The sequence below is a fragment of the Leishmania braziliensis genome, chromosome 3 (assembly GCF_000002845.2).
Source record: "Leishmania braziliensis MHOM/BR/75/M2904 complete genome, chromosome 3".
Lineage (NCBI taxonomy): Eukaryota > Euglenozoa > Kinetoplastea > Trypanosomatida > Trypanosomatidae > Leishmania > Leishmania braziliensis.
This window is the reverse complement of record NC_009296.2, coordinates 290,428-315,042: the sequence shown is the minus strand read 5'-3', so window position 1 is coordinate 315,042 and position 24,615 is coordinate 290,428. Positions and strand designations below refer to the sequence as shown.

At 63.7% G+C, this 24,615-nt stretch overlaps 4 protein-coding genes across 4 annotated transcripts; all 4 read left to right on the top strand.

Annotated features, from left to right (window-relative positions):
* Nucleotides 1–368: 368 nt before the first annotated feature.
* Nucleotides 369–5,930, top strand: LBRM_03_0790 (conserved hypothetical protein; the record flags this gene model as incomplete). Its single annotated transcript, XM_001561619.1, has 1 exon — nt 369–5,930. The coding sequence occupies one exon, from the start codon at nt 369–371 to the stop codon at nt 5,928–5,930; it is 5,562 nt and encodes a 1,853-aa protein (XP_001561669.1).
* Nucleotides 5,931–6,751: 821 nt separating this feature from the next.
* Nucleotides 6,752–10,936, top strand: LBRM_03_0780 (conserved hypothetical protein; the record flags this gene model as incomplete). The annotated part of the gene is made up of 1 exon (XM_001561618.1): nt 6,752–10,936. One exon carries the CDS (start codon nt 6,752–6,754, stop codon nt 10,934–10,936), a length of 4,185 nt encoding a protein of 1,394 aa, XP_001561668.1.
* Nucleotides 10,937–11,903: 967 nt separating this feature from the next.
* LBRM_03_0770 (conserved hypothetical protein) lies at nt 11,904–16,193 on the top strand (the record flags this gene model as incomplete). The annotated part of the gene is made up of 1 exon (XM_001561617.1): nt 11,904–16,193. The coding sequence occupies one exon, from the start codon at nt 11,904–11,906 to the stop codon at nt 16,191–16,193; it is 4,290 nt and encodes a 1,429-aa protein (XP_001561667.1).
* Nucleotides 16,194–17,461: 1,268 nt separating this feature from the next.
* LBRM_03_0760 (conserved hypothetical protein) lies at nt 17,462–24,154 on the top strand (the record flags this gene model as incomplete). The annotated part of the gene is made up of 1 exon (XM_001561616.2): nt 17,462–24,154. One exon carries the CDS (start codon nt 17,462–17,464, stop codon nt 24,152–24,154), a length of 6,693 nt encoding a protein of 2,230 aa, XP_001561666.2.
* Nucleotides 24,155–24,615: the final 461 nt, after the last annotated feature.

Sequence of the window (24,615 nt, the reverse complement as noted above, 5' to 3'; positions counted from 1 at the left end):
CGCTGACGAGTTTTTGTGTGCCACTCTCCACCCCTACGCGGCCGTACACGCATGTTGGCGGGCTGAGGACGTCAAGTGTGGCGCTGGCAGCGTCTGTGGGAAAGAGAAGAGAGAGGCAGAGGCGGCCTGTCACCGGTGATGGCGTACCGGCAGTGACAGTGAAGAAGCCAAAGAAGCCGCGGGCACCTCAGCGGGAGGGCGCGGCAACCCCACCTGCAACCGCTCGAGTTGTGCGTGTCGTGCGCCTCGGCGATGCTGTGCAAGAGTGGGCGACGCTCCGGTCCCGGTGTCGCTGGCAGCGGCGCCACTTGGCCACCACCGGAGAGGCCTCCTCAACAGCAAGTGAAACAGCGTCGGAGCGGTGCACGATGGCAGGTAACGCCGTAGGCACGGGCCGCGGGGGTAGCTCAGCCTCCATGGGTGGAGGTGGCGCGCTGCCGGCGGCGGTGAACGTGGCTGAACGCACGCAGCTGCTATCGGCTCTCGCGAACGAGCCGAGCACCTATCCGCAGCTATACACCATGTTCTACCCGCGAGGGCACGCAAACGTCGGTAGCGTTCTTCGACCCGGCCTCTCCTCGCCCGCAGCGGTGGCGGAGACGCAGTGGTGCATAGAGGGCACGCCAGCGTTGGTGGGCAGCGAGACCGTGGCGATTGAACTGCTCACGCTGCTGCACGTCCACCACCAGGTGATGCGCCAGCTAAGCGACGTCACCGAGCTCCACGACGCGGCATGGTCGGCATACCTGTCAGCACTGCAGGCCAAACTTGAAGCGGATATGGGGGAACCGATGCGGGAGCACCACACCTCCGTGGCGCTGGTCTTGCGTACACTCATGGATGTGCATCGAGGGCAGCTTGACAGGAGGACGCCCATCACGTTGAATCAACCCCTGAGTAAGGAAAAACAGCTTCAGAACCAAGAAGAAGTCGCCGTCAGCAGGCGTGTGCTGGAGGTGCTCACACGGCTGATACCACCAACGCACGCGCTCGTCCGGCAGCTTGATAGGGCGGCGAGTGATGAGATGGACAAGCCGCCAATGCCGTCATCAGTGGACAGTACGTATGGCGCTGCAACCGCCTTGCTTCTGACGGCTGCTGTCAGTGCGGTGGCTGTGGAGGCCGCCGCTGCGCTGTCGTACTCAACGTCGGTAGCGGCATCTGCTGGAGTTTCTCCCATGGACGCGGCCCTCGTGAGTGAGTGGACAACGTGGCGCGACGATGCGCATGGCAAACTCGCGTCACACCTTCGAGGCCTCGAGGCATCCGTCCACGACAGCAGCCTTGACAGGGTGGCGGTGGTGTTTCTGGACATACTGTGCTGCCTACGGTGGATCGAGGAGCTCGGCGTTGTTCTCCCGCCGGCAATGGGAAGTGCGGTTGAGGAGTCGTGCCAACGAATTCTGCTTCAGGCATGTCGGTGCGCAGAAACCGCGAAGGGTGCGGAGCTATTCGAGCGTGTCTGCACATCAGCGGTGGCGGCGGAGCTTCGCCGACTTTCGCCGGAGCGCACCGCTTACGCGCAGGTCATTACGGATGTGTCCACCGTTGCCACCGCTTACCTCCGGCAGCGACCGCAGCGTGTGCCGCAGTTGATGGAGCGCCTGGAGACAGAGCACCTTAATTCGCTAGCGAAAGGCGGTGCTCATCACATACCGCCTGCGCGCCCATCACTGCACAGTTCACTGACGGAGCTGCTGTACGCGATGCTGTGCGCTGGCTTCCCACCAGAGTCGCTACTCACCAGCAGTCTCTGCGTCTCGTTGCCGCCGCGTGATGTCATTGACATTGTGCGGATAGTAAATCGCTTCTCTGCATCGTGCGCAGCCGCCCCTCTGCCAGTCCGCACGCGCGCGGTGCTCGTGGATCAGGTGGCAGGGATGCTGACACAGTGCAACAAGGACAGCTACCGCGTTGTATTAAGCTCGACCGACAAAATTGAGGAGGAAGACGACGCAGCGCCGGCAGAAACATGGGCAGCAGCAGCGGGAAAGGATAGCACGCATCAAGGCACTACCACCAAAACTTTCAACCTAATGCAGCGCATGGCGGCGGGGGCGGCTGGCGCGGCGGCGCTGCCTAGTGCGTCTGTCGTGCTGTCTGCAACTGCGATGCTGAGTCCGCAGTCGCAGGCAGCTGCCGCGGCCCGACAGCGCCGCGCACTGAAGAATAGCAAACGAAACAAGCAGCAAGCGGCCTTGGGCGCCACAGACGGCAACGGGGTACTGGGTGTCAATGGTGAGGAACGTGCGATGGCCTCGGCGATACTTACGCCAGCGCTGTACCGGCTGCAGGTGGATCATCTTCTCTTCGTTGGTCTGGAGGCGCTAGTTGAGTGCCTTCTCCGTGGCGATGCCGCCGCTGTCGAGACGCTCACGCAGGCGTTACTGCCGCTGCTGCAGCGTGAGGGGCGGGAGGCGGCGCTGGCAGATGCGCTCGAGGCCATCTGGCAGGGCTTCCGCTCTCGTCTGACTGAGATGGGCTGTGATGACGTGAGCGACCTCGCCAGCGGAAGCCTGCGCACTCCCGCCTCAGCAGCCACTGCTGCAGGACGTAGCGGTCGACCCCCTGTACTTCCCGTAGCCCTCTCGGAAGATGTCGAGAAGGCCCTGGCGCTGTTGCCGGCGCTCTTCCTGCCGCGCCTCACAGAGTCGGCGGTGAAGCTGCTGGGGTCAGACCTGCTGCACACCGGCTCTGGAGGCGGTTCCGGCATGAGCAAGAGAAGTGGGTCCCTCAACCATGTCACAGTCGGGAGCCGCCATCACTTGCCTGCCGCCGCCGCGGTGCCGATGTCAGTGGAAGAACTCACGGAGGTGGCGTTGCGGCTGAGTACGGCAGCTATTCTGTGCGGCATGCCAGCCGACACCGTCGCCCAGCTCACGGCTCTGCACAATACTCTGAACAAGTCACACGGCAAGGCTGCCGGTTCCGGCGCTGGTGATGGGAACCAGGATGACGCAGCAGCCGCGGTCACATGGGCGTTTGCAGTTGTGGAGCGGCTGGAGCAATTTCTCTCGCAGCTGTCGCGACAGTCACACGGCTTGACGCGGCATCCGCACTCCGCCCACGCGCGCAACAGCGGCCTCGCCGTGTATCAGCTGCTGTCCGTCTACATTACCTCCACGACAGCCGTCGCGAACAGCATGACCCAGTCCAGCAAATCCTCCCTCGCATCCGCCAGTACAACACAGAAGCGGTATCGGCACTACCTACTGACGGTGGTGCACCTGCTGTACCGCCTACGGACCGAGTACACGGTGATAGTGGAGCCGGCGGCGCTGCGCATATTCCGCACAGACGTATTCGACCCCGCGCTGACAGCCGTCATGTGCCCCCCGTCCGCACCTTCAGCGCCGCCCCGCCGTGTCAATGTAACGCCAGCACTGCAGATGCCTCTCACGACACTGACCGAAGTGATGGTGGTCATGTGCGTCGCGGATAGCGTCCAGCACGTCTCCCCTGCCTTAGTGCGCGGCATTGTGGCGGCGGTGGAGCAGCACCTGAAGGCGCGGGCCACAGCACTGCAAACCCCTGAGAAGAGCCCCCGTGGGGCGTCGACTGCGAATCCTGCTGACGTTGCGGACACCGCGACTGGCGTGCTGGCAACGCAGCTGCTCTGTGCTGCTGCCACGTTGTGCCTTCGCGCTGATGACACCCTCACCTCGATGTTACTGCAGCTGCTGGACCTGCTGAGCCCGCTGCTTACCACGTCGCAGACCATGACGGTGCTGCAGCGCCTGCACGCGACTGGCGCACCGCTGCCGGCAACGCCGGTGCGGCGGCTCATCGAGCGTCTCGTTGTGGCGCTGCGCCAGGACTTGCATGCTGCGACGGAGTCTGGCGGCGGCGCGACAACCACAACACAGCGTGCGACGACGATGACGCAGCGTATTACCATTCTGCACACCCTCAGCGCTGTGCAGCGGACCGCTGAGGCGGCCGTCGACGACGGTGACGCAGCGTCGCTCCTGCAGCTTCTACGCACCGTCCCGTACGGGCCACTGCTCCATTCCTTGCTGCAGCCACAGGAGCTCGCGCAGCGGCGCTACACGGTGGGCGAGTGTGGCGCGCTTGTCGAGGTCGTCGCACACCTCACCGCTGGCGAAGCTGATGCGGACAAGGTCAGCGGCTTACAGCGTGGCCCCACAGGAGGCGCTGATGGAGCAGCGACGGAGGCGCAGGCGATGGCCTCGGACGAGCCGCGGCAATCGCCGAGAGGAGCAAAGGCGGAGCACACAGCCTCCGTGACGGCGCGCTGGACGGCGTCTGAGGCGGAGGCGATGCGGCTGCTGCCACGAACCCTCGCCGTCTACGTACTGCAGGCGGTGCAGCGGCCGTACGATGTTCACGACATTCCGCTGCTGCTGCGCGGCTACGCGGCGCTGTCAGGGGAGAGTCGACTACAGCAGCAGGTGTTGTCTGGCTTCATATCACGCACAATACGAGCTGCCCCGTTGCTGACGCCGGATGAGATCGTGCTGTGTGTTGAGGCCTACTGCGCGGGCAGCGTATACCATCAACAGCTCTACGGCATCCTGCTTGGTCGAGTCGCTGACATGGAGCGCAAGTTCTCGCTGGAGCTCTCGGTGCGCCTGCTGCGGTGCAGCATGCAGGCCGAGAATTTGAGTGTCCGCACCGCATGTGTGACGGCGGTGCAGCCGATCTTCTCTGCGCAGGTGCGCGGGCTGCTGCAGAACGACCCGCACATGCTCGTATCGGTCGCCTCCACTGCCCTGGCCATCCTCCACTGCCTACGGGACTGTTTCCCGAACGACGACATCGGCGCTGCTGTGCTCGCCAACATTGCACGATACCACCACGATGCGAGCCTGTCAGTGGTAAAGGCCGCCTTGGAGCTGACGGAACGACGCGGCTCGACGGACTACGACGTCGTGCACATCCTCGCCCGACACTGCACGGAGCGGGTGCTGCCTACCTGCTCCCCCGCGGAGCTGGCAAATGTGTCATACCTGCTGATCGCGTGCGGACTGCGCACGGCGGCAGTTATGGAGGCAACATACAGGCGGCTCATCGAGGTGGTACATTCAATGCAAGCGCACAGCCTCACTCGGCTGGCGCAAGGACTGCTGCGCGCCTCTGTGGAAGTCGACACGACGGTCATGGAGGAAGTATGCAAGCGTATTGTTGTGCTGGCAGGAGACAGCGCCATGGAGAACAGCGGTGATGCTGCCGTCGCTGTCCCTCTCACCATGCGGCAGGTGTGTGTGCTGCTTCAGCTGCTGCGCAGCGTTGCGAGTCGCGTCACGCTCACCGCCATGACGACGGTGAACGCCCTTCTCTCGTATGTGCAGCGCGCTGTGGTGCAGGAGCGGGGCGATGGCAGGCCAAAGCTAGCACAAGGCAGCGCGACGGAGGAATCCCTCAAGAGTGGCCAGCCGCTGTCGTATCATCCACCGCGGCTTCTGGGAGTAATGACTCTACGCGAGGTGGAGGCCGTCCTCCGCTGCTGCATCGATCTCGCGAGTAAGCCGAAGGAGTTCCAGAGACTCACCCGCAGCCTCGCCGACTACACGGCGTACGTCATGGCGCAGGACTCCCCTTCGCTTGCTACGCCTGGGGGAGGCAGCGATGGCCGCCTCCCGAACTCCACGGCTGACCGCCTGCCCAACGACGCACTGTTGTCGACCTCCTCGACATCTGCGCGGTCCATGGGCGCCTCTCTCCCCTCCGCTACGCCTGCATGGCAAACGGACCTGATCCTCTTGGTCGACCTCAGCAGTCTCCTCATCCGCCTTGGCGAGGTCGCCCACCCGGTCGTTCAGCAGCTCTTCGAGCGACTGTACGATCGCCGCAGCACCCTGCTCCAGCGCGCACTGCTTGTTAAGACGACGAAGCAATCGCTGGAGACTGTTGGACGTGACGTGCACCCAGCGCTGTACAAGCTCGTCGTCGATGGAGAGCTGCTGTGACGTGGCAGCAGCAGCAGCAGCAGTTATTGTTGTCAAGCCCTCCTCCCGCCCCCGTCCATGCGCGACTCCCCTCTTTGTCATGTCCCCTCGTTACTTGCGAACGTGGCTGCTGCACCTCTGTCGGTCTGTTGTAACGTAAGCTCACAGAGAGGCCCATTCATGCGTGCACGTGCGCGTGGATCGTCTATGGTTTTCGCTCTCTATTCTCTCTCACAGATGCCCCAGTCCACTGGCATGGCCATCGCCGTCAGTCATCGCGTAGTTGGGCCAGTGCTCACTACAAGAACTGATGAGCAGCGGGTAGCGTCCTTCCCCGTGCTGCGGCACAGCAATCTGCGTTTCTATGTGTGTGTGTGTGTGTGTGTGTGTGTGGACGCGTCATCGCCCCACGTGCGTATGGGTGTGGAAAGGAAGAAACGTAGGTGAGTAGCAACCCCTCACCGCCTCAAGCCGTCCTCAACTATCCTCTCTCCGCTGACTCTCTGCCTCTCCTTCCTCCACGGCTTTCCTTCACTCTTCAGCCTGTACCTTCCTGGGGTATCAGTCGTGGCAGACGACGACGCAGCAACGGCGGTGGCGAACATCATCGAGAGCAACACTCGAAGGCGCATCCACTGAACATTTGTGTCGTCCTGCGCTGCGTCGGCATGGCCTCCCCCCTCTCACCTCCCGCCACCCACACCACCACCGTTACGACTCATCTCGCCTATACACACTCTCCCTTTCGTCTCCATAAAAGCGGCCACGTGTACGCGCACAGCCGGCCCAGAGACGCATAGACGCGGGCTGATTGCCATCGGCCTCACTTATCCCTCCCCCGCATGTCAGCGCACGCCGAGTTCGCCGAGCGACTAGAGGCGCTCTTCATTACGGAGCTGCGGCGCCAAGGCGTCGCCGACACGGAGGGCTGGGCAGCAAAGCTCAACACCTACTGCAGCTACGTCCCAGCGACCTCTGCCGATGACCGCAGCCGTGGCGCTGGTGACCAGCAAAGGACGTCGCCGTCGATTGTGCTGGTGATCGACATGACCAACCTGGAGGTGGGCGACAAGCCTGTCGTGGCGCTTTGCGAGGCCCTTCTCAGGATGGAGGGCCCGTCGTTGCGAGGACGCTACGCCAACGTGAGTGAGTGGCAGGTGCTCTGGCGGAGGTGTGGTCTAACAGACCGCGCTCTGCGTCATATCGAGCTGCTTCTGCTGGGGTGCCAACGGCTCACACTGTTGGACGTGTCAGCAAACACCTTATCACCGGCGGGGCAGGCGAGTCTGCTGCACGCTGCCGCGGAGGTGCCGTGTGACGTGGTGATCGCTGAGGATGCGCGTGCCACGCACAGCGGCAGTCGGACACGCGAGGCCAGCGTCCCGTCTTCCTCGCTGTGCACCTCCCACCCACCCGAACTCGTCGAGCGCCAGCCCCAGAACCAGGCGAGCCGCCATCACCGGCGCAGTGGCGGTGACGTTGATGAGGCCAGAGATGCCAGCGTCGCAAGTCGTGGAGCGAGCCAACAGCAGCACCGCAGTGGAACGCGGCAACAGGCCACGCCTCCGTCGGGACACGCAGCGGCTGCGGAGCCCCTGCGCCAGCGCTCATCGTCTTTCAGCGGAGCCTCCGCCTCCGCCTCACTATCGCTGCGCAGCTACGCAAGCGGCAGTGCCGAAGCTCTGCAGAAACGCCGTGAGGAGCTGTTTGGTCGTTTCACCACCGCCACGCAACCATCAGCAGCGATAGACCCGACCGAATCCGCCGCCTCCGCGAGGGATGCGCCAGCGCCGGCGGGAGGTGGGGACACCCAAAAAGGCGGCAGCGGCGGCATCACTGCGGCAAACAATGATGTAGTCGAATTCGAGGCAGCGAAGGCGACGACGGAGGACTCCCCGGCGAGGCCTTCCCCTGCGGCGGCCCAGCAGCCACATCTGGAGTGGCGGCCTGGAGAAGAGCGCACCAGCGGAAACGTCAGCCACTCGCCGTTTGTGGCTGCCCCGGACCCTAAAGAGAGAAAGCCGCCCCCGCCTACCCATCGCACACGCGGCATGAAGGCGGCGAATACGCCGGCCATGACTGCCGCTGCATCACGGGAGCCCTTCGCGGACCGCAACGACCAGATCGACCTGACCGCGAACCTCAACCCGGCTCTGGACTGCGCCCTGGACCTCTCTGCACTCATGACCCGCGATGGCGCGCTGCGTCAGGTGCGCATGTTCGGAGGGGCTCGATCTGTGTGGGATGTCCTAGAGGCTTACGAGCGTGCCACAGAACAGCAGATGCACGGATCCGTATCGCACGGCGGAGAGGCCTGCGTGGATGCAGCGACGAGAGCGAAGTTACCGTCTGCACTGCTGGGCGGGGCAACGTACAACGTTATTACAGTCCTCAACCTCAGTCGAAACCACCTTACCACCCTCTGCGCGCTGCCGGCAGCACTGCTACGCCTCGACGTCAGCGTCAACGACCTGACAGAGCTGAGCGGGGTGCAAAATTGTAAGATGCTGACCGTTCTGAACGCGCGCCGCAACCGCCTGCGCGCCATCCGCGGGCTGGAGAAGAACCGCAGCATCGCACATCTGTTCCTGGGCCACAACGGCATCACTGCAGTCGAGGGGGTCGCCCACCTCGTACTCCTCGAGACGCTCGACCTCACGTTCAACGAGCTACGCACGCAGGCGTCGCTCCGGATGTTGTCGCTGTGCTCAGCCCTGCGACACCTGCTGCTACGCGGAAACCCTATCATAGAATCGGGCAAGCCGGGCTTCATGGCCGTGCTGCGCAACCTGTGCCCCACCCTGCTCGTGGTGGATGAACACCGGATGGTGAACTCGTGTCTGGCAGACAGGGCCCTTGCCCAGCGCAACTGGGGTCGACAGCCAAACATGATCGACAACACGCAGCCGTACGCGCGAACAGAGACGCTTCGTGGCGTCAACAGTGTCGGTGCATCGTCGTCGCTGCTTTCGCACACGGCCATCACCGGTGGCAGTCCCTCTGTTGACGGCTCCACCATGTCCTCGGTCGCCTTCACGTCGTCGAGACGGCGGGAGGGCAGTCGGCCGGCACCGTTTGCCGTCGGTGATGACGACGTTGCGGACGAGCGGTCGATGAACCTCCTGCACATGCTAACGCGCGGGGTATCGGCGCCCACTGGTTACGGCGACTCTGTACGCAGCCAACACGCAGCCCAGCAACTGGCGCAGACGCGGAGGGAGAAGGAGGCGCAGACGCAGATGGAGCGGGAGCGACGACTAACCGCCAATGGACGGCAGCTACGAGGAGTAGTTGTGAAGCAGCTGGCCGAGGAGTCGCGCAAGTACCTCGAGGACACCATCGTGCGCCGCATGACAACCGCGCAGCAGCAACAGCCGCAAGGGAGCCACAGCACGCTGCCCAGCGCTGGCGGCAGTGGCAGTGACGCCGCAGGTGCCCCCACGAGCGATTTGATGGCTCGCCGTGCCTCAGTGGAGCTCAACGCGTACGGTGGCGTGGCACACCCGGAGCTGATGGATAATCCGCTGGCAGACGTGGTGGTCTACACTGCTGCCTTGCCAGAGAAGCGACAGCGCGCGACGATGGAGGGCAACACGCGAGACAAGACGGATGCCGAACTCCTTCGCCGATACAAGCCACGTTCAGCGCAGCTGCGACGTGACCCATCAGCGAATCAACCGCAGTCATTGGCCGTGAAAGCCTCGGCGGGGGCACCATCCCAGAGGCACCCGCAGGTGCCACAGCGACGTGCTGTGAGTGCTGGTCACGCGCCAAGCCCGGCCGCCCGCGGTGGTGGTGCTCGTCACAGCTCGGCCGGGACGACTCGCAGACAGTCGGCACGACGAGCGCACCGTGACGACGATGACGCTGCGCTGGCGACGCTCTACGCAGGCGACGCCAGCGAGCCCCTCCCAGAAGGAACCGCGCGAAGCGGCAGTGGCTCTTATGCAGCGCTGCACGTCGCAGAGAAGAGTCAGTTGCGTTCCCTGGGAGACGCGGAGATCGAGTGCTCACCCATCTCCAAGGATCCACAAGCACGGCTGGTGAGGTCGTTGAACACTACCGCATCCATCCTCCACGATAGCAGCCACCTCCACCGTATGAGCGACCCGCCGAACTCCGCTCACCTTCGATCGCCATCGCCAACGACGCAGAGGCGTCCAAGCCCTACCGCACAGGCGCGCCGTCATCCCACACCGCAGAACTACAGAGATCCAGCAGAGGTGGAGGTAACGGCTATCTACCCAAGCAGCCACAGCCAGAGATGCTCCTTGCCCGGGGGAGGCGGCGATACGCAGAAGGCACAGCTACAGCACTATAAACGCACACCATCGCGCGCGAATGCCCCTGCGTCGAAGTCGTCGAGTCAGTCAAGGTCTACCTCCGCCTCGGCCGCCGCATCGCGCGTTGCCCGCAGTGACAGCGTTGGTGGCAGAGAGGCCCAGTGCAGTGCCGCTGGACCGTCGGTGGTATCGTCCGTGGGGACGAGCGACCCCTTCTTGCAACCAATACACATTGATGACGCTCAACGTGCGCGCGTCAAAGTGTGGACGCAGCAACTCCGTGACGACACGGACGCGCTGCAGGATGCGCTGCAGACCCTCGTTGACCTCCTCGGGGCGCAGCGACACCCACACATGTCCGTGCCCGAGTCGAGCCGCGAGCTGCCGCCGACGTACCTGCAGGAGCGGCAGCGGTGTATTCAGATCATTCAGGAGAGCGGCATGCTGCAGGACACATATGTGCCGATGGACGTCATCGTCTACTACGGCTTCAGCAAGGCTGAGCTCGAAGGTGAGAAAGATCGAAGCGCGCAGGTTGTCACTCGCTGTGGCGGAAGCACGGAGGCCGACGAGCGGGCCAGGGCACGCGAGGTGGCAGAGCGCTCCGATGTGCTGCGGCAGTTACACCTCATGGGGGACGCGAAGACGTGTCTGCGATACGTGGCGTTGCTCGTCGGCGACGGCCGTGAAAAGTTACTACAGCAGTACGTGGATCAGTTGAGAGAAGGTCTGCGTGGTGCCTAGCGCCGTGACTGTCGTAGCCCTCCCCCTCCCCACGGCCACTATGACTGCTCCGCTCCCACCGCCAAGCACTGCCATCAGTGTCCAGCGAGACATAGAGGCGCACGCACGTGCATACCGGCATCGGATCCCCGTGCTTACAGCTGAAGACATACACACGCCCCCCATAGATATCTGCGCACCAGCCAACAAACAGACAAGGGCAGCAAAGCCGTACAGCATGACTGAGGTGGCGATTGGTCTGCTCACACGAGCATGGGTAACCGTGCGGATCGTTGCCGCATCAGCCTCGTGCGATTCTGCTCCTCTTCTCTGATTCCCCTCTCTCCTCGGCAGCCACGTGAGCGTGGTGCGGTGGGGGAGGGGGAATCTCGATTGAAAAGCGGTGGGACCCATCAAAGCCCATAGCAGTGTTGGAGGCAGCGAGGCTGCCGAGTCCCGTCTGTCAGCTGTCTCCACCAGCAACAAGAGCGCCACGCAGAGACGCACACGCCGACATCATGGAACACAGTCATGCTGCTCTTTCACCCTGGATCTCCCCGCCTCCCTCCCCTCCCTCCCCCTCTCTCCCCAGTCTACCGGGCACTAACACATCCACAGCCGAGAGCGCCCGCTGCACATGTGCTCCCATCGAACCTCACTTGACTAGGAGAGACCCCACGCGCTTGAGACACACAAAAAGACACGCACTCGACTCGTTCTCTCACTGGCACCGTGGTGAAGAGGAGCGAGTGTCCCCATGAAGAGGAGCAGATCACCCGTCTCCTCCCCACCAAGCGAGTACCCACCATCCCCCACCGATTGCGTGTACGGCACGACAGGCGCCTCTACTGCCACGGCAGCAGCAGCAGCGACAAACCCTCTCTCCCGCCTCGAGCATGCCGTCGCCACTGCGCCTCATGCAGCCATACAAGAAGCGGAGCTCTCAGAGCTGCCGCTGCTATGGGCCGCCATCGAGTCATCCACGTCGATGGCGACGGCGGCAGCTGCAGGCACGTCGCAAAGTGGGCCGCATGCGCGCTTCATTGCAGAGACAACACAGCTGCTCTGGGGCGGCGACTACCCGTCGTGGATAGTTCAGCAGTGGGTGCGCTGGGGTGACGTCGGAGACGACGAAGAGGACGAGGGCGATGATGATGATGCGGTGGTGGCAGCCGAGTCCGGCGTCTGTAGCTCGACAAGCGGCAACAGAGCCCAAACAGCGGACGATGCGACGCTCGGGCGCGAAGGACAAGAGGGGGGCAAACATATAGAGAGGATAGAAGGGACAGCGAGTGCTGCTGTGAGTGACAGCGACGCGCCGGTGCCGGCAACATCGCCAAGCTGGACACTCGTGATGCAGCAGGCGTTCGAGGCGCTGCAGCTCCACCTGCCACTCCAACACAGCCATCCTCCACCACAGCCACAGCTGGCGTCCACCGACGAAGCACCGGTCATGACCCTCGCCAAACATCTTGTGCAGGATGCCCCGCTGCTGTGGCTTCGCTACCTACTTGTTCCCATGTACACACAATGGACACAGCAGCGCGCCGTTGCCCCTCCTGACGCAGGAGCCACGACACCAACAGCGACGGCGCCAATACCGTCATCATTATCGCCGTTGAAGTCCGTTGCGACAGCCCTTGAGCGTGACGGCGCTGTCACCATGCACAAGCTGCTTGGCGCTCTGGGCACAGCTAGCATGAGCGAGGCACTGCGCAAGGAGCAGTCGTGGTCAGACGATCTCGTCGAGCTGGTGACTGCCGCCGTAGCAGCACCGCCGTCTGCTGCAGCAGCGACGCTGAAGGTGCTACACAGGCGTCGGACTGCGATTCAGGATCAGCAGCGGCAGCACACGGGGGAGATGCTGTACTTCACCGGAACCCTTGCCAAAGCAGCACAGTCGTTCATGGTGCTCGGGCAGGGCGGCTGCGCCATCCTCACCGCCCTCATTATGCGACTGCTCGGCCGAGCGAAGGCTGCCTGGGTGGAGTGGGCGAGTCGGTTGTCAGAGGCAGACGTTCAGGGCGCAGCTCAGGCGATGTACTGCAGCGATGCTCACGAGACGCGGGCCGATTGCGACAGCACCGGTGATGTGAAGACAGTGGACGATGCAGCGGGCAAAGAAGCGCCTGCTAAGAAGCCCGTCCAAGTCGAGCCGTCACTGCAGCGCGCCGCGTCGTTCAGTGACGACCCACGCACCACACCTGCAGAGTCATTCGCAGCTCTGCGTGCTGCTGTGAACTCGACGGCGCAACGGCAGGCACAGCTCGTGTGGCGGTGCTGGTACATTCTTTACGGCTACTACGGCGCGGACCTCTACACAAACGAAGCACTGGCCCGCGCTTTGGAAGAAGACGATCTGGAGAAGGCAGGTGTGCGTCGGATGGCGGTGGCGCAGCAGGCCCACTGGCGTCGACTGCGCCTCGCTGCCGACGTGAAGCAGCACGCGCTGTCTGAGACGCACTGGTTGTGGTGCTCCACATTGCTCGCCTCGGTGGAAACGACGCTGACGGCCGCCCTCAGCGAAAAGTGTGCTGACGGGCACGTGCCGGTCAGGACATGCACTCGTGCGTCCACAACGAACGCCACCGATGCCCCACCGGTATACACCACTGAGCTCTTGTACAGGCGACTCCTGGAGAGCACCGTTCGCGTCTTTGCTGCGGAGCTGCGCAACACGCTGCGTGTGTATGGGGAAGCTGCTCTTGCCCTCCGGTCCGGTGGCCTGCACAACGCCACCGCCACAGTCCCCTCCGCTCTGCAGGCGGTGGCGCACAACGTGGTGGCGCTACAGGATGTATTTGCTCAGTGTCTACTGGAATCTTTCAGGCAAGCACCCACCGCTGCGATGAGTCCACATCAGATGGGGTCGGCGCTGCGCACCCGGGCCGGTGCGTACCTGTGGCAACTGTACCCGACGTTGCTGCGAGTGCAGGTGCCTGAGGAGGTGTCGTGGATGTGCACCACTGGCGCAGAGCAGGGCGGCGACGGTGTTGGAGCGAGCCACACAGCCGAGGTGGCGGCTGGGCAGTTTGCAGAGCAGTTCCAGCGCCACTGGAGGCGTCGTGGGCGGCAGCTGTCCGCGGTAATGTCGGACGCCTTCTACTGCACGGAGCAGATGCTGACGCATGAGCGGTGCTACGCCACTTCACCGTCGCTACTGCCTTCACCGAGCAGCAATGCGGCACCACTCACGGCGGCGGCGTCAGTGTCGAAGTCGGGCGGCGGCAACGGGAGCTCCGGGGACGGCGTCAGTGGCAGAAACGAAGCGGATGATGGCACCATGGTGGCGCGTTTACTTGCCGCCATCGTACACAGACCTGCTGAGGAGGTTGCCACGAGCATCAGCGACACCTCCAGCTCCAGCAGCAGTGCGAACAACGACGCGTGGACGGCGGCGCTGTGCGACGTAGCCGCTGATTTTTACGCCTTGTACGACCAGAGCTGCTTCTTCGCTCTCCGCCCGGAACGGCAACGACTCTTCACCCTCTCCGTGCAGCGCCTCTACCGCCTCCTGCTGAGCCCGTTAGACGGAAGCTCCGACGGCTCATCTCCATCTCAAGGGGATGCGTCTGGGTCAGCCACAAAGACGACACTGCCGCTCTGCCAGCAACCGCTCGTGTGCATCCTGCGTCGCGACACGCGCCTGTGGATGCTTCTAACGCATGGCACACTGCTGCAGCTGGAGCGGCGAGGTCGCATGGCGCGCGAGGATGAAACGCTGCTCGCGTCGTACCTCCTGCCGCTCTTAGTACTCTTGGGTAGTAGGCACCACGACGGCGAATTCGAGCGGGGCAGCGCAGACAGCTCCTTGTTATCCACTGCAGCAGGTGCGCCGCCGGTTTGGGCAGACACCACTGTCGCCGAGGACGTTCTGCTCCTTCTTGCCAGCGGTCTCGCCTCGCTCCCGTGGGACTTGGAAGAGCTCTACGTCACGGTGCAGCGGCACACCGCCTTGTATCTGCGCCACTCGACGCGGCGCCAGGGACGGCTATCCGCTGACAGGGCAGCGGCGGTAACGGTGATGGCAGCGTGGTTCGGTACTGCCGAGCTTGCGGCCCTGTCAGCAGCGCCGTCATCTCCAACGACTGCTGTCGCCTCGCCGTGGGACTTCTCTGGTGTCTCTGAGGTGGGCTCCCCAACTGCACGGAGTGACACAGGTCCAGCAGCCTTGGCCAGAGAGACGGCGCAGCTCGACGCGCAGTGTCGCCGAGACGACCCGCTCCTCCCGCACCGCGAAGAAGAAGCGGCATCGACCTCTGCTGTCGCTGGCACCCACGACCCCAAGTTAACAGCGCCGCCTCGCCTCTCTGAGGCCACCGTGGACGCACGCTTCGCCGAGGCCCTCGCCCGCCACGGCCGCCTCGCCTCCGTCTCTCTCTCCTCAGCTCCGTGCGGACTGCTGATGGTGGTTGGTGCCTACCGCAGCTGCGGCCGCGCCCTCCATAGCCTCCGCACTGCGCTGGAGGAGCAGCACCGCATGGCGCGTGAGGACGAGGTGGGCGAGTTCGTTGGCCGCTCAGTGACATTCTGCACCTCGGAAGATATCGCCGCCTTCCGCGGCCTCGTGATGACGGTGCACAGCTGTGTCTTCGGCTATGCCTGTCAGCCACGTGGGCTGCTGCGGCTGTGGCTGGGGTACCTCCAGCACCTCTTTGGCTGCGTAGTCCCGCGGTCAGTGTTGCCGTTGTCTGGGGACGCCACGAGAAACAAGGGAGATGACGCGCTGGTGCTGATGCCCAACAGCTGGCAGCGGCGACACCTCACAACATCTCTGTTTGGCGCACAGGTTTACTGCACCGGCTGGCGGGCGCTGCAGCACGACGGCGAGCCGGCGTCGCAGACGCGGCTGCGTGAGGTGTTGGGAGAGTGCTTGGCAAACCTCATGTTGCTGCCCTACTCGCACAGTCTTGGCAATGCCAACTGCGGCGACAATGAACCGAAACCCCCAACGGCGGCGGCTGAGAAGGACGCGGCGGCCGCCACGCAGGCGATTCTTCAGCGCACTCTCCCTCACGCTGTGCTAGAGATTCTGTGCGAGCTGCTTTACATACCTGTAGAAGACAGCCGGGACAGTGCGAGCAACGGGAAGAACGACGCCGCCGTGGATGCGGCTGGGACCGCCATCAAAGACAGCTTCCTCGGTCTCGCGGGGCTTCTCGCCTTTCTGCGCCGGCTAGAGCTCCTCGTGGTTCCTGGCAGCCTGCAGGACCCCCGCCTTGTGTCCCTATTGCATCACGTGTACGAGGCAGCCAACACGTCGGCGCTCGGCATATGAAGACACACTCCGCCACCGCCTCGCTCTCGCTCTCATCCAAGCGCCTCAGGGGACAGCTGGAATTTGATTTCCTTCAACGCGTCTACTCTCCGCCGTAGAGCGCGGGCTAAACTCCGCTCTGCCACAGGGGCCCGTCGCGTGGTGCGAAGCAGCCGTAGACACACGACCTAGAGCAACGCGCCGGCTCCGTCATCAGAGCACGGCCCCCTGGCTCAAACTCTGCCCACCCACCCAGCCAGCAGGCAGCCTCACAGCCGCTCCCACTATGCCGGCCGCCAGCTGGTGCATCCCTGTGGGTGACATGCGGGCTCCCCACAGCCGTAGGCTGTCAGGCCCGGGTGCGATACGGTCGAGTCACGCTGGCACTTCACTCATCACATGGGCGGTACAAGCATACTCACAGTCGCAGGCCGCTCCGACGCCACGCCATGCAGGACCTGACCGCCCACATCAGCAGCAATACATCGCACTGTCTTCGCTACGTCGTAGGTGCGTGACCCTGTCCCCACCAGAAGCGGCTCGGCGTTTGGCAGGGGGTGGGGATGGGGGGCTGCGGCTTGGCTTCGCCCGACACGGCAAGTGAGGGAGCGCTGGAGCCTGAGATGCCACGCGCGGAGGCGTGCCCCGCCATCTGAGGGGGCAGAAGGGAAAACAAGAGCAGAAACGAGAGGTCCAGGGACAACAACACCAGTGAGTGCGGTGGCAGCGTCATCCCCGCTGCCGCTACACGTGTGTACCTGCGTTGGTGCTCGTCACAGTTATCGAGCGTCTTTCACCTTCGCTATCACGATAATTCACCCAATATATATGTGAAGTTGTGTAGGGAGAGGAATACACGCTGAAGTGCTTGTCCTACAGCCTGTCACCGTCAAGGCCACAGGCACTCCAGCAGCCCTCCACTGCCTCCCCTCCCTCTCCGTGCCGCTCTCCTTCAGTCCCTTCTCCTCCTCACCCCACCCCGAAACTACGTACCACACACACACACGCACCCGCAGCAGCGGCTGACTCACCCACCTGTGCGTCCTCTTTCCCTTGTTGTGGTCCTCCTTGCCAACTTGGCGTGTCCGTCTCCTCTCGGTGCTGCCTCCCCCCCCCCGTCCCACCGACACCTACGCGTCTGCCTGTGTTGGGGGCCGCCCACTGTTGACGGACGAGCCTGCGGGACTACACAGCCACGCTGCAGGGGCTGTCAGTGATCAAAGAGCGCGAATTCAAACGCAATCACATCTCCTGGCACCTGTGTGCAACCCCCTGCGCGGAAAAGAGCTATGAATCTGCCATCCTCAGTGAAAGCGCCGGACGCAGACTCGCCCCACTCCTTCCGCGCAGAAAGTGAGGCGGCGACAGCGCACAAGCCTCTGAACCTTCGCTCCACCTCACCAGCCGCGTCACACCTACCATTGGTTCGCTCTTCTTTGTCCTCCTCGCTGTCGTTGTCTCTCCAGCTGCATCATTCAAGTAGCCTCGCCAACAGTGCAGCTCTGCCAGGAGCTCGTCGGCGGACGGATAACTCACCACTGCGGCCGCCACAGGGCGCGGCAGTCGGCATCGCAGAGCTTGTCGCGCCGCACGTGCGACAGCTGTACAACACAGAGGTGCGCTCCTGTGGCCACCCGCAGCGACTCTACATCAAGGTTCCGGTAAGCCTGAGCAGTAGGGCAACGGAAAGGGACCGCCAAGGCGGGGGTGCACCACTACGCCATAGCGCAGCCCCTGACACAGAAGGCACGGAGGCAGCAACCCCACGTCACCCAACAGGTAGCCCAGTACACGCCTTCGCGCCTCCTCTCGCTCCTGTCAGCAACACCACCGCGGAGGCCACCCCGTCGGCGAGGGACGCTCTCCACCGACTGCCATCACCGCCCTCAGCGTCTCCTGCAGCGTCGGTGTCGCCCTACGGAACCGAGAGTACGCGGGTGTCGCTGGGATCAGAGCCGCTGCCAGTGATTGTGACCGACGGGGTGCACACCCCACCCTCCTCAGCGTCCGCCTCCCCCGCGCCCGCGGAAACGGCAGAGATGAGCGATACCAAAGCCCACCGTGAAGATGAAAACAACAAGCAGCTCCCCCACGAGCCTCAGCAGCAACACCAACGCCGCGGCGGCAGCGAAAGAGGACTGCACTCCGCACCACCACTGATGGAGGCGCAAACGCTGATCGCGGCCCCCTCAACGCTCATTCACGCGACCTCATCGATCCTCCCTTCTCCGCACCAGCGTTCCGTCTTAGGAGGCACAGAGGAGCGCGACATCGACGTGAACGCGCCAGTGGAGAACACTACACACCACATTGCAAGCGTCCACACGAGCCCTGCCGAGGTTCACCTGATGCAAGAGGGGGTCCCTTCGGCAGTGACGCCATCCTGGGTGGGCCGCGAGGCTGCAGCAGCAACGGAAGGCACCGTGAATTATTCTCCACCAGCGTCGACTGCGTCCTCCGTCACCAGCCGCGAGGAGCTTGTAGGCGATGACTTGGATGACAAGGCTGGTAGCGACGACCGCGAAGTATCCGGCGATGTGCGCAGCCTGCCGGAGAGCGAGGTTGAGGGGTGGCTGTTGGGCGCTTCAGTCCAACCATCAGCCACTGCAGAGGTGGAACAGCAAGAGCGACCTCACTCATTGCAGCTCACCAAGGCAGAGACGCCGGAGATGTCTCCGTCGCTGAGCAGAAGCGGTGAGGAACTCCAGGAGAATGTGTCGGTAGATACGAGCCGATCGCCTGTCGATTCCTCTCTCCCACGTAAACTCTCAACTCTGCAGCACAGCGACGATGATGGCGACGCGACGGTGGAGGCAGTAGTGGTGGAACTGGCCCAGCAGCAGCAGTCAAGGTTTGAGGACATCACGGTGGCCGAGCGCACTATCCCCCCCGCTGCCACCTCGTACTCCCCAGTAGAGCTACTGGAAGGTGAAGTGGAGCAGGCTCTCTCGGCCTTGGCTAATCCTGAGTCTTCAGCTGTCAGCGACGGCAGAGCCGACAACGATGCCGTAGATACCGTGATGCCGGACACAGACGCGCTTGAGGGTGTCGGCGCTGCCGCCGCTGCGGATGTTGTGGCGAACGTGGTGAACACACGGCAGCTGGTAGAGAGCAGCGACGTCAGTGACGCGGAAGGCGACTGTGCGGTCGAGGAACTAGTTGAAAGTGCTGACTTCTCTTCGGCAAATGACTTCGAAAGCGCATCACGGAGCGTGCTGGCCGATGCTGTCGCTGGCAGTGAAGAGGTGATGGAGGATGTGCAGAAGCAGCAACACAGAACGCTGATCCCATGTGCAGTGGACGCGATAGTGTCAGCGAACAGTGTGGCGGCTCGCTCTTCCTCGTCTGGTCGCGTCCTCATGCCACCACCGATGCCGCGCGCAGTACCTGCAGAGATGACCACCGGCGGCTACGCTGGCCGCATTTCTTCCTCGGAGGTGTCGCGGGTGAGCGGCATTGAAGCGGACGCCGAGGCGCACCTGCGCGGCTATTTGGATGACAATGTCGCAACCTGCGGGGCGGCGCGTGCGCGCGACACATCGTCCTTGACCACAACGCTGCCACCGCCACCCTCGGTCGTTCACACAACCGACATGTGGCGCTGGCCCCCGCAACCCGCTTCCTACGACAGCAGACGTCACCACCACCATCAGCTGCGCGACGGTGGACGGCAGCAGTCGTGGCCACTGGGTGCCCTCTTCCAACGCCGTCCTGTCGCACGTGACCTGCTGGCGGATGTGAACGCCATGTATGACGAAGAAGATTCAGGGGGGAAGTACACTGCATGGCAGCCACGCAGTCTAGCTCAGGGCGAGGGCAGCGACAATCGCCTTTTACCACAGCATGCATCACCGTCAGCAGCAGCAACGACTCCGCCAAGTCTGCCCTCAGTGGTCACCGCTGACACGCTCGTGCTGGCGCACCGGCGCATTATCGCAGACTCGTCTCTCAACGAGCTGGTGGAGCTCGAGCGGGAAGGCCGGCGGATGATCATCTTCGACATGCTGCAAGACAGAGAGGCAGTGCTGCAGGAAGAAGAAGTCGACTTCAGCATCCTCTCGCTGCTGTCTCACCGCGCGCTGACAGTCGCGGCGGCGGCGGTGCCGCGGCCGGCCTGGGTACCTCCATTGTCACCGTCGCCTCTCTCCCCACCCACCCCCAACTCCATATCGCACTCCGTGGCGGCCTCATCGCTTGCAGGCTTTATGGTACCCCCGCCAAGTGGCGCGGAGGTCGAGCAACTGCGGCGCGCGCGTGCACTACCCGGCTGCTTCTCGCTCGGCATCGTCAGTTCGGCCCTGTTCGCCGACGAGCTACTACAGCGCGAAATTGTCGAGGGTGAGGAGGACAGCGCACGCACGATGCTCCAGCGGCTTTCCCAGTGCGACGCAGATGCGCTGAATCCGTGCAGCATCTTTATGCAAGAAGCACTGGCGCGCCAGCGGCTGATGGCGATGGCGCAGCTCGAACTTCAGCAGACGTGGTTGCTGGAGAACTCGCCTGCAGCTGGCGCTTTGGAGCTGCTGAGCATTGGCCGTGAGTTAGGGCTTTGCTCCATGATGGAAAACGACGAACGCCGCAAAGTGATCGAGAAGGCAGAGCAGCTGGGACGGCAGCGGCTGCAAGAACTGCACTGGCGTGGCGTGGCAGCTCGACTGCGCCAGTGCGAGCTGCTGCGGGCCTCCATAGACGTGGCGCTGCGCGATGCCATCGAGGACGCCTTGTTTGACGAGACGCAGGCACGTGAGGAGTTGCGGGTAGAGGCGATTCGCGAGATGACGAGGCTACTGGAGTCGGCGAGTGGCACCGCGGTGCGAGGTGCTATGCGTCAACGTCATCAGCAGCGGGGCACGACACCACAGCGCTGGAATGAAAAAGCGCACGTGTTGGCAACAAGCGTGGCGCCGTTGCAACTTTCTGCCAGGAGCGCAGCAGCGGATCGAGAAAGTGACGCGCCGGTCGGAAAGGACGACGATAGCGACTGGGACGTCATGGCGGAGGTAGTGAGCGACTTTTACGGTGGCTGCTCTGCTGCGGGCTCCGACGCAGAGCGGCCACCTGTCTCCGCATCCTCCCTGTCTTCCCCTACCACAACCACTGTGTCCTCCTCACTGCCCATCTCTGAAGCGTCGCCAGAACATCACATGGCGACCACAGCAGTTACAGCGGCAGCGGCAGCGGCGGCGGCGAACGATGGCCCGGCTCTGGTGGCAGTCGACGCACCGAACTTCTTTGAGTGGGATCCAACTTCGAACTCTGCCTCCTCTCCCTCGACGGGGTCTAAAGCGCGAAAGCCTCATCCGTCATCATCTCAGCAGCAGCAGCACACGTCGACCTCTTCTCCTTCACTGCACTTGACCCACCTGACGGCGCTGACGACCACAACCGCAGGGAATACAACGGGCGTCACCACGAGCAGCGGCGGTGGCACTTCACAAGGGAGACAAGCGCCTGCCACACACGCAAGCGGCAACACGACGTCCGATAGTCGTCGGTCACCGACGACGGTACTGCCGACAGAAGAAGAACAGCAGAAGCTCTTGTGGGGGCACGAGCGCGTTAGCCCTGCTGAGGTGAGCGCGCTGCGGCACGCGCTGCGGTGCGCTGAAGCAGCGGCACGGGACAGGTACCGCGCCTCGCGCTGGGCCGAGGTGATCATCGAGGAAGGCAAGGCAGCGCCAGCATGGCAGCACGACCACGATAGCTCGACAGTGGTGTCGGCGGCGAACCTCCACGATGGGGTAGCAGAGAGCCGCAGCACACCACCACCGCTTTCCCTACGCAAGCAGCAGCACCACATGGACAGCGTTGACGGTGTGGCTGATGGGCCACGCCAGCCACGTACGGCGTCGCACTTGGGTCACGCCTCCACCACTCGTGGCCCACTCTTCATCAACCGTCACACGATCCCCTGCTCTCTGTGCCGCTCTCCTCGCCGCAACTATGCTGCACTGACGGGGAAGTACACCCTACAGCGTGAGCCTCAGTCATCCTCGCCACTGCTTGCAGCTGCCACCATCTCGACCTCATCGCCTTCGACGCCCTCGTCATGCTCGCCCCGTCCGTACGCGGAGGGGGACGTATACGCGTACCACCCACAACGGACGCGGCACAGTAAGCCGGCACGCTGCGCTGCATTTGAGGGGCACCCCGATCCTCGCGTTCCATGGGAGCGCCCCGGCGAAAACATCGGCGACGAGGCGGCCGTGAGCAGCGCGGAGGCGATGCTCCACTTTTTCACTAACAGCGCTGCCGATGCGCCTGCGCCCGCCTCCGATCCAACGTTGCAGAGGCCAGCGCGCGAAGTGTTCTCGGCTCGACGTAGTTGCACACTCTCAGCCGCAGCATCATCACACGTGCCCTTGGCAGCAACGGTGCCACTCGTCCCTGCGTCTTCCACCGCTGCCACGCACACCGGTGGGCCAGTTGTGCTCGAGGTGATCATGGACAGGCGCGCGAGGGGGCTGTCGCTGGCGGCAGACGTCACCGTGTCCCCCATGAGCCCCTCCACGTGCCTCAGTCAAAGTCCGATGCGTGCGCGTCCTCCTCAGGCGTACGCAGCCCCGACAGCTGTGTGGGCCAGGTACGTGCAGGAACAGCAGCTGGTGCGCTGCGTCAGGGACAGGGGCGTCACCAAAGATGACGACGGTGAGCGCGCCTTGTATACATCGTTCGCGACCCCAGTAAGAGACGGCGGCGCCGCCACCCAGGTGAACCCAGATCAAAGCGGTTGCTCTCGGCGTCGCTGGGAACATGCGGAGGACTACGCAGGGCAGCATGTCAGCGCGCCTTCAGCGCCGCTCCTCATCACGCGACTACCACTGGAGTGTGGCCCTGGCGTGTGGACGTCATCGCCGCGTGACGCACACGGCGCCGTGCATGTGGTGGCCACAACAACGCCGCCGTGCTCACGCCCGGCACCGGCAAAGCTGGCCGACGCCTTTTCCCACTCGGCCCGCACGGGCGACGTCGTGCGCTTGCCAACGACGGTGGCGGAGCTCCTGCAGCACCCGCAGCACACGCGCCTCCCCCGCCCCACTTCCACCATTTCTGTGAGCCCGATGAAGCGGTTGTCGTGCGACTTGGCTGAGGATCGTCACGCGCTCCGTCAGCAGCCCGCCCCGTACAGGTACGTGGACGTCTTCTACGGGAACAGAGAGCAGCCACCCCGCCGCAACGCTCAAGCGCTGCCCCCTTCAACCAGCGTGTTAGTGCAGCCTTATTCGACTTCCAGCTCCGCCTTCATTGCCGCGCGCTGCGCAGCCGTGCGCGAGCGCGAAATCCAGCAGGAGCTACGGCAGCACCTGCAAGCGCCATCACCGTCGCAGGCACGTCGAGCGCCACCGTCGCCGTCCCCAGCCCGTGCAGGTCGCACTGCAGCATCGCGACGGGCGTCAAGCACGAAGTTTCCCTCCGCTCTCCTCACAACGGCGGCGGCAGCGGCAGGAGACGTGGAGGAGGTGCTGACAGATGAATCGGCGGAGCCGGAAGACTTCTACTTCGACGACGATGATGCCTTCATGCCGCGGTCGACGGCAGTAGCGAGTCGAGTCGGACGTCATCGCGCAGTAGAGCTGCGCCGCCAACAGCTACAGCAGTCTTGTCGTGGCGCAATGCGCCCCACTGCCCGGCCTCCCGCGTCCCCACCAGCCCCACTGTCGTATCAACAGCATCGGCAGAGTACGTCAGACGCGGCGAGTAGGAACCACGGCGACGATGGAAACCGTGTACCGCCACCTGGCGGCCGTAGGCTCCCTGCCCCCTCCCTTTCTGCTCGCACGTCGTCGTTCTCTCTGCGCCGGGGATTGATGGCCACACCGTTGACGTCACCATTGACGGGTGCTGTGCCTGCTGGCGCTGGAGGAGGCGCCAGCAGGCCCGTGGGGTTCATCCAACCACAACATCCTCCGCAGCGGACGGGTGCGGAACAGCAGTGGGGGCAACGCCATCCGAAACAGCGGCGAGCGCATCCACTGGCATGATCGTCGCGCGCCCTCCAGCACTGCCAAGCCGACATGTGTTGTCAGCCTTGTGTGAGTTTGCTCACCGTGTTGCTCTTCTTCATCATCTCGTGTTTGCGTCTACCAGCACCGTCCGCGACTTGCACCTCGCGTTGCTGCTGTTCTTCTGCGCACTCGCTCAGCGCTTTGCAAGCCTCTTTACCTCCACACCAACGTGCTCTCTCAGCACCTCTCTTGTCCTTGTAGGCTCTTACCTCCCCCGCCTCTAGAGACTCTGTACCTCATTCCCCGTAGAGAGGGGGTAGAGGGAGAGGGTGAGGGTGAGGGAAGGGGGGCGTCAGACAGCGTCTGCGCTCTCGCACGCGCGCCGACAGGCGGACGCAGGTACGCTGACACGCGTCTCTGTCTGTCTGTGAGAGCGTGAGTGCACGGCTCTCGCTACCCGCCCCCCCCCCTCCCTTCCCTTCCCTTCCCTTCTCGTT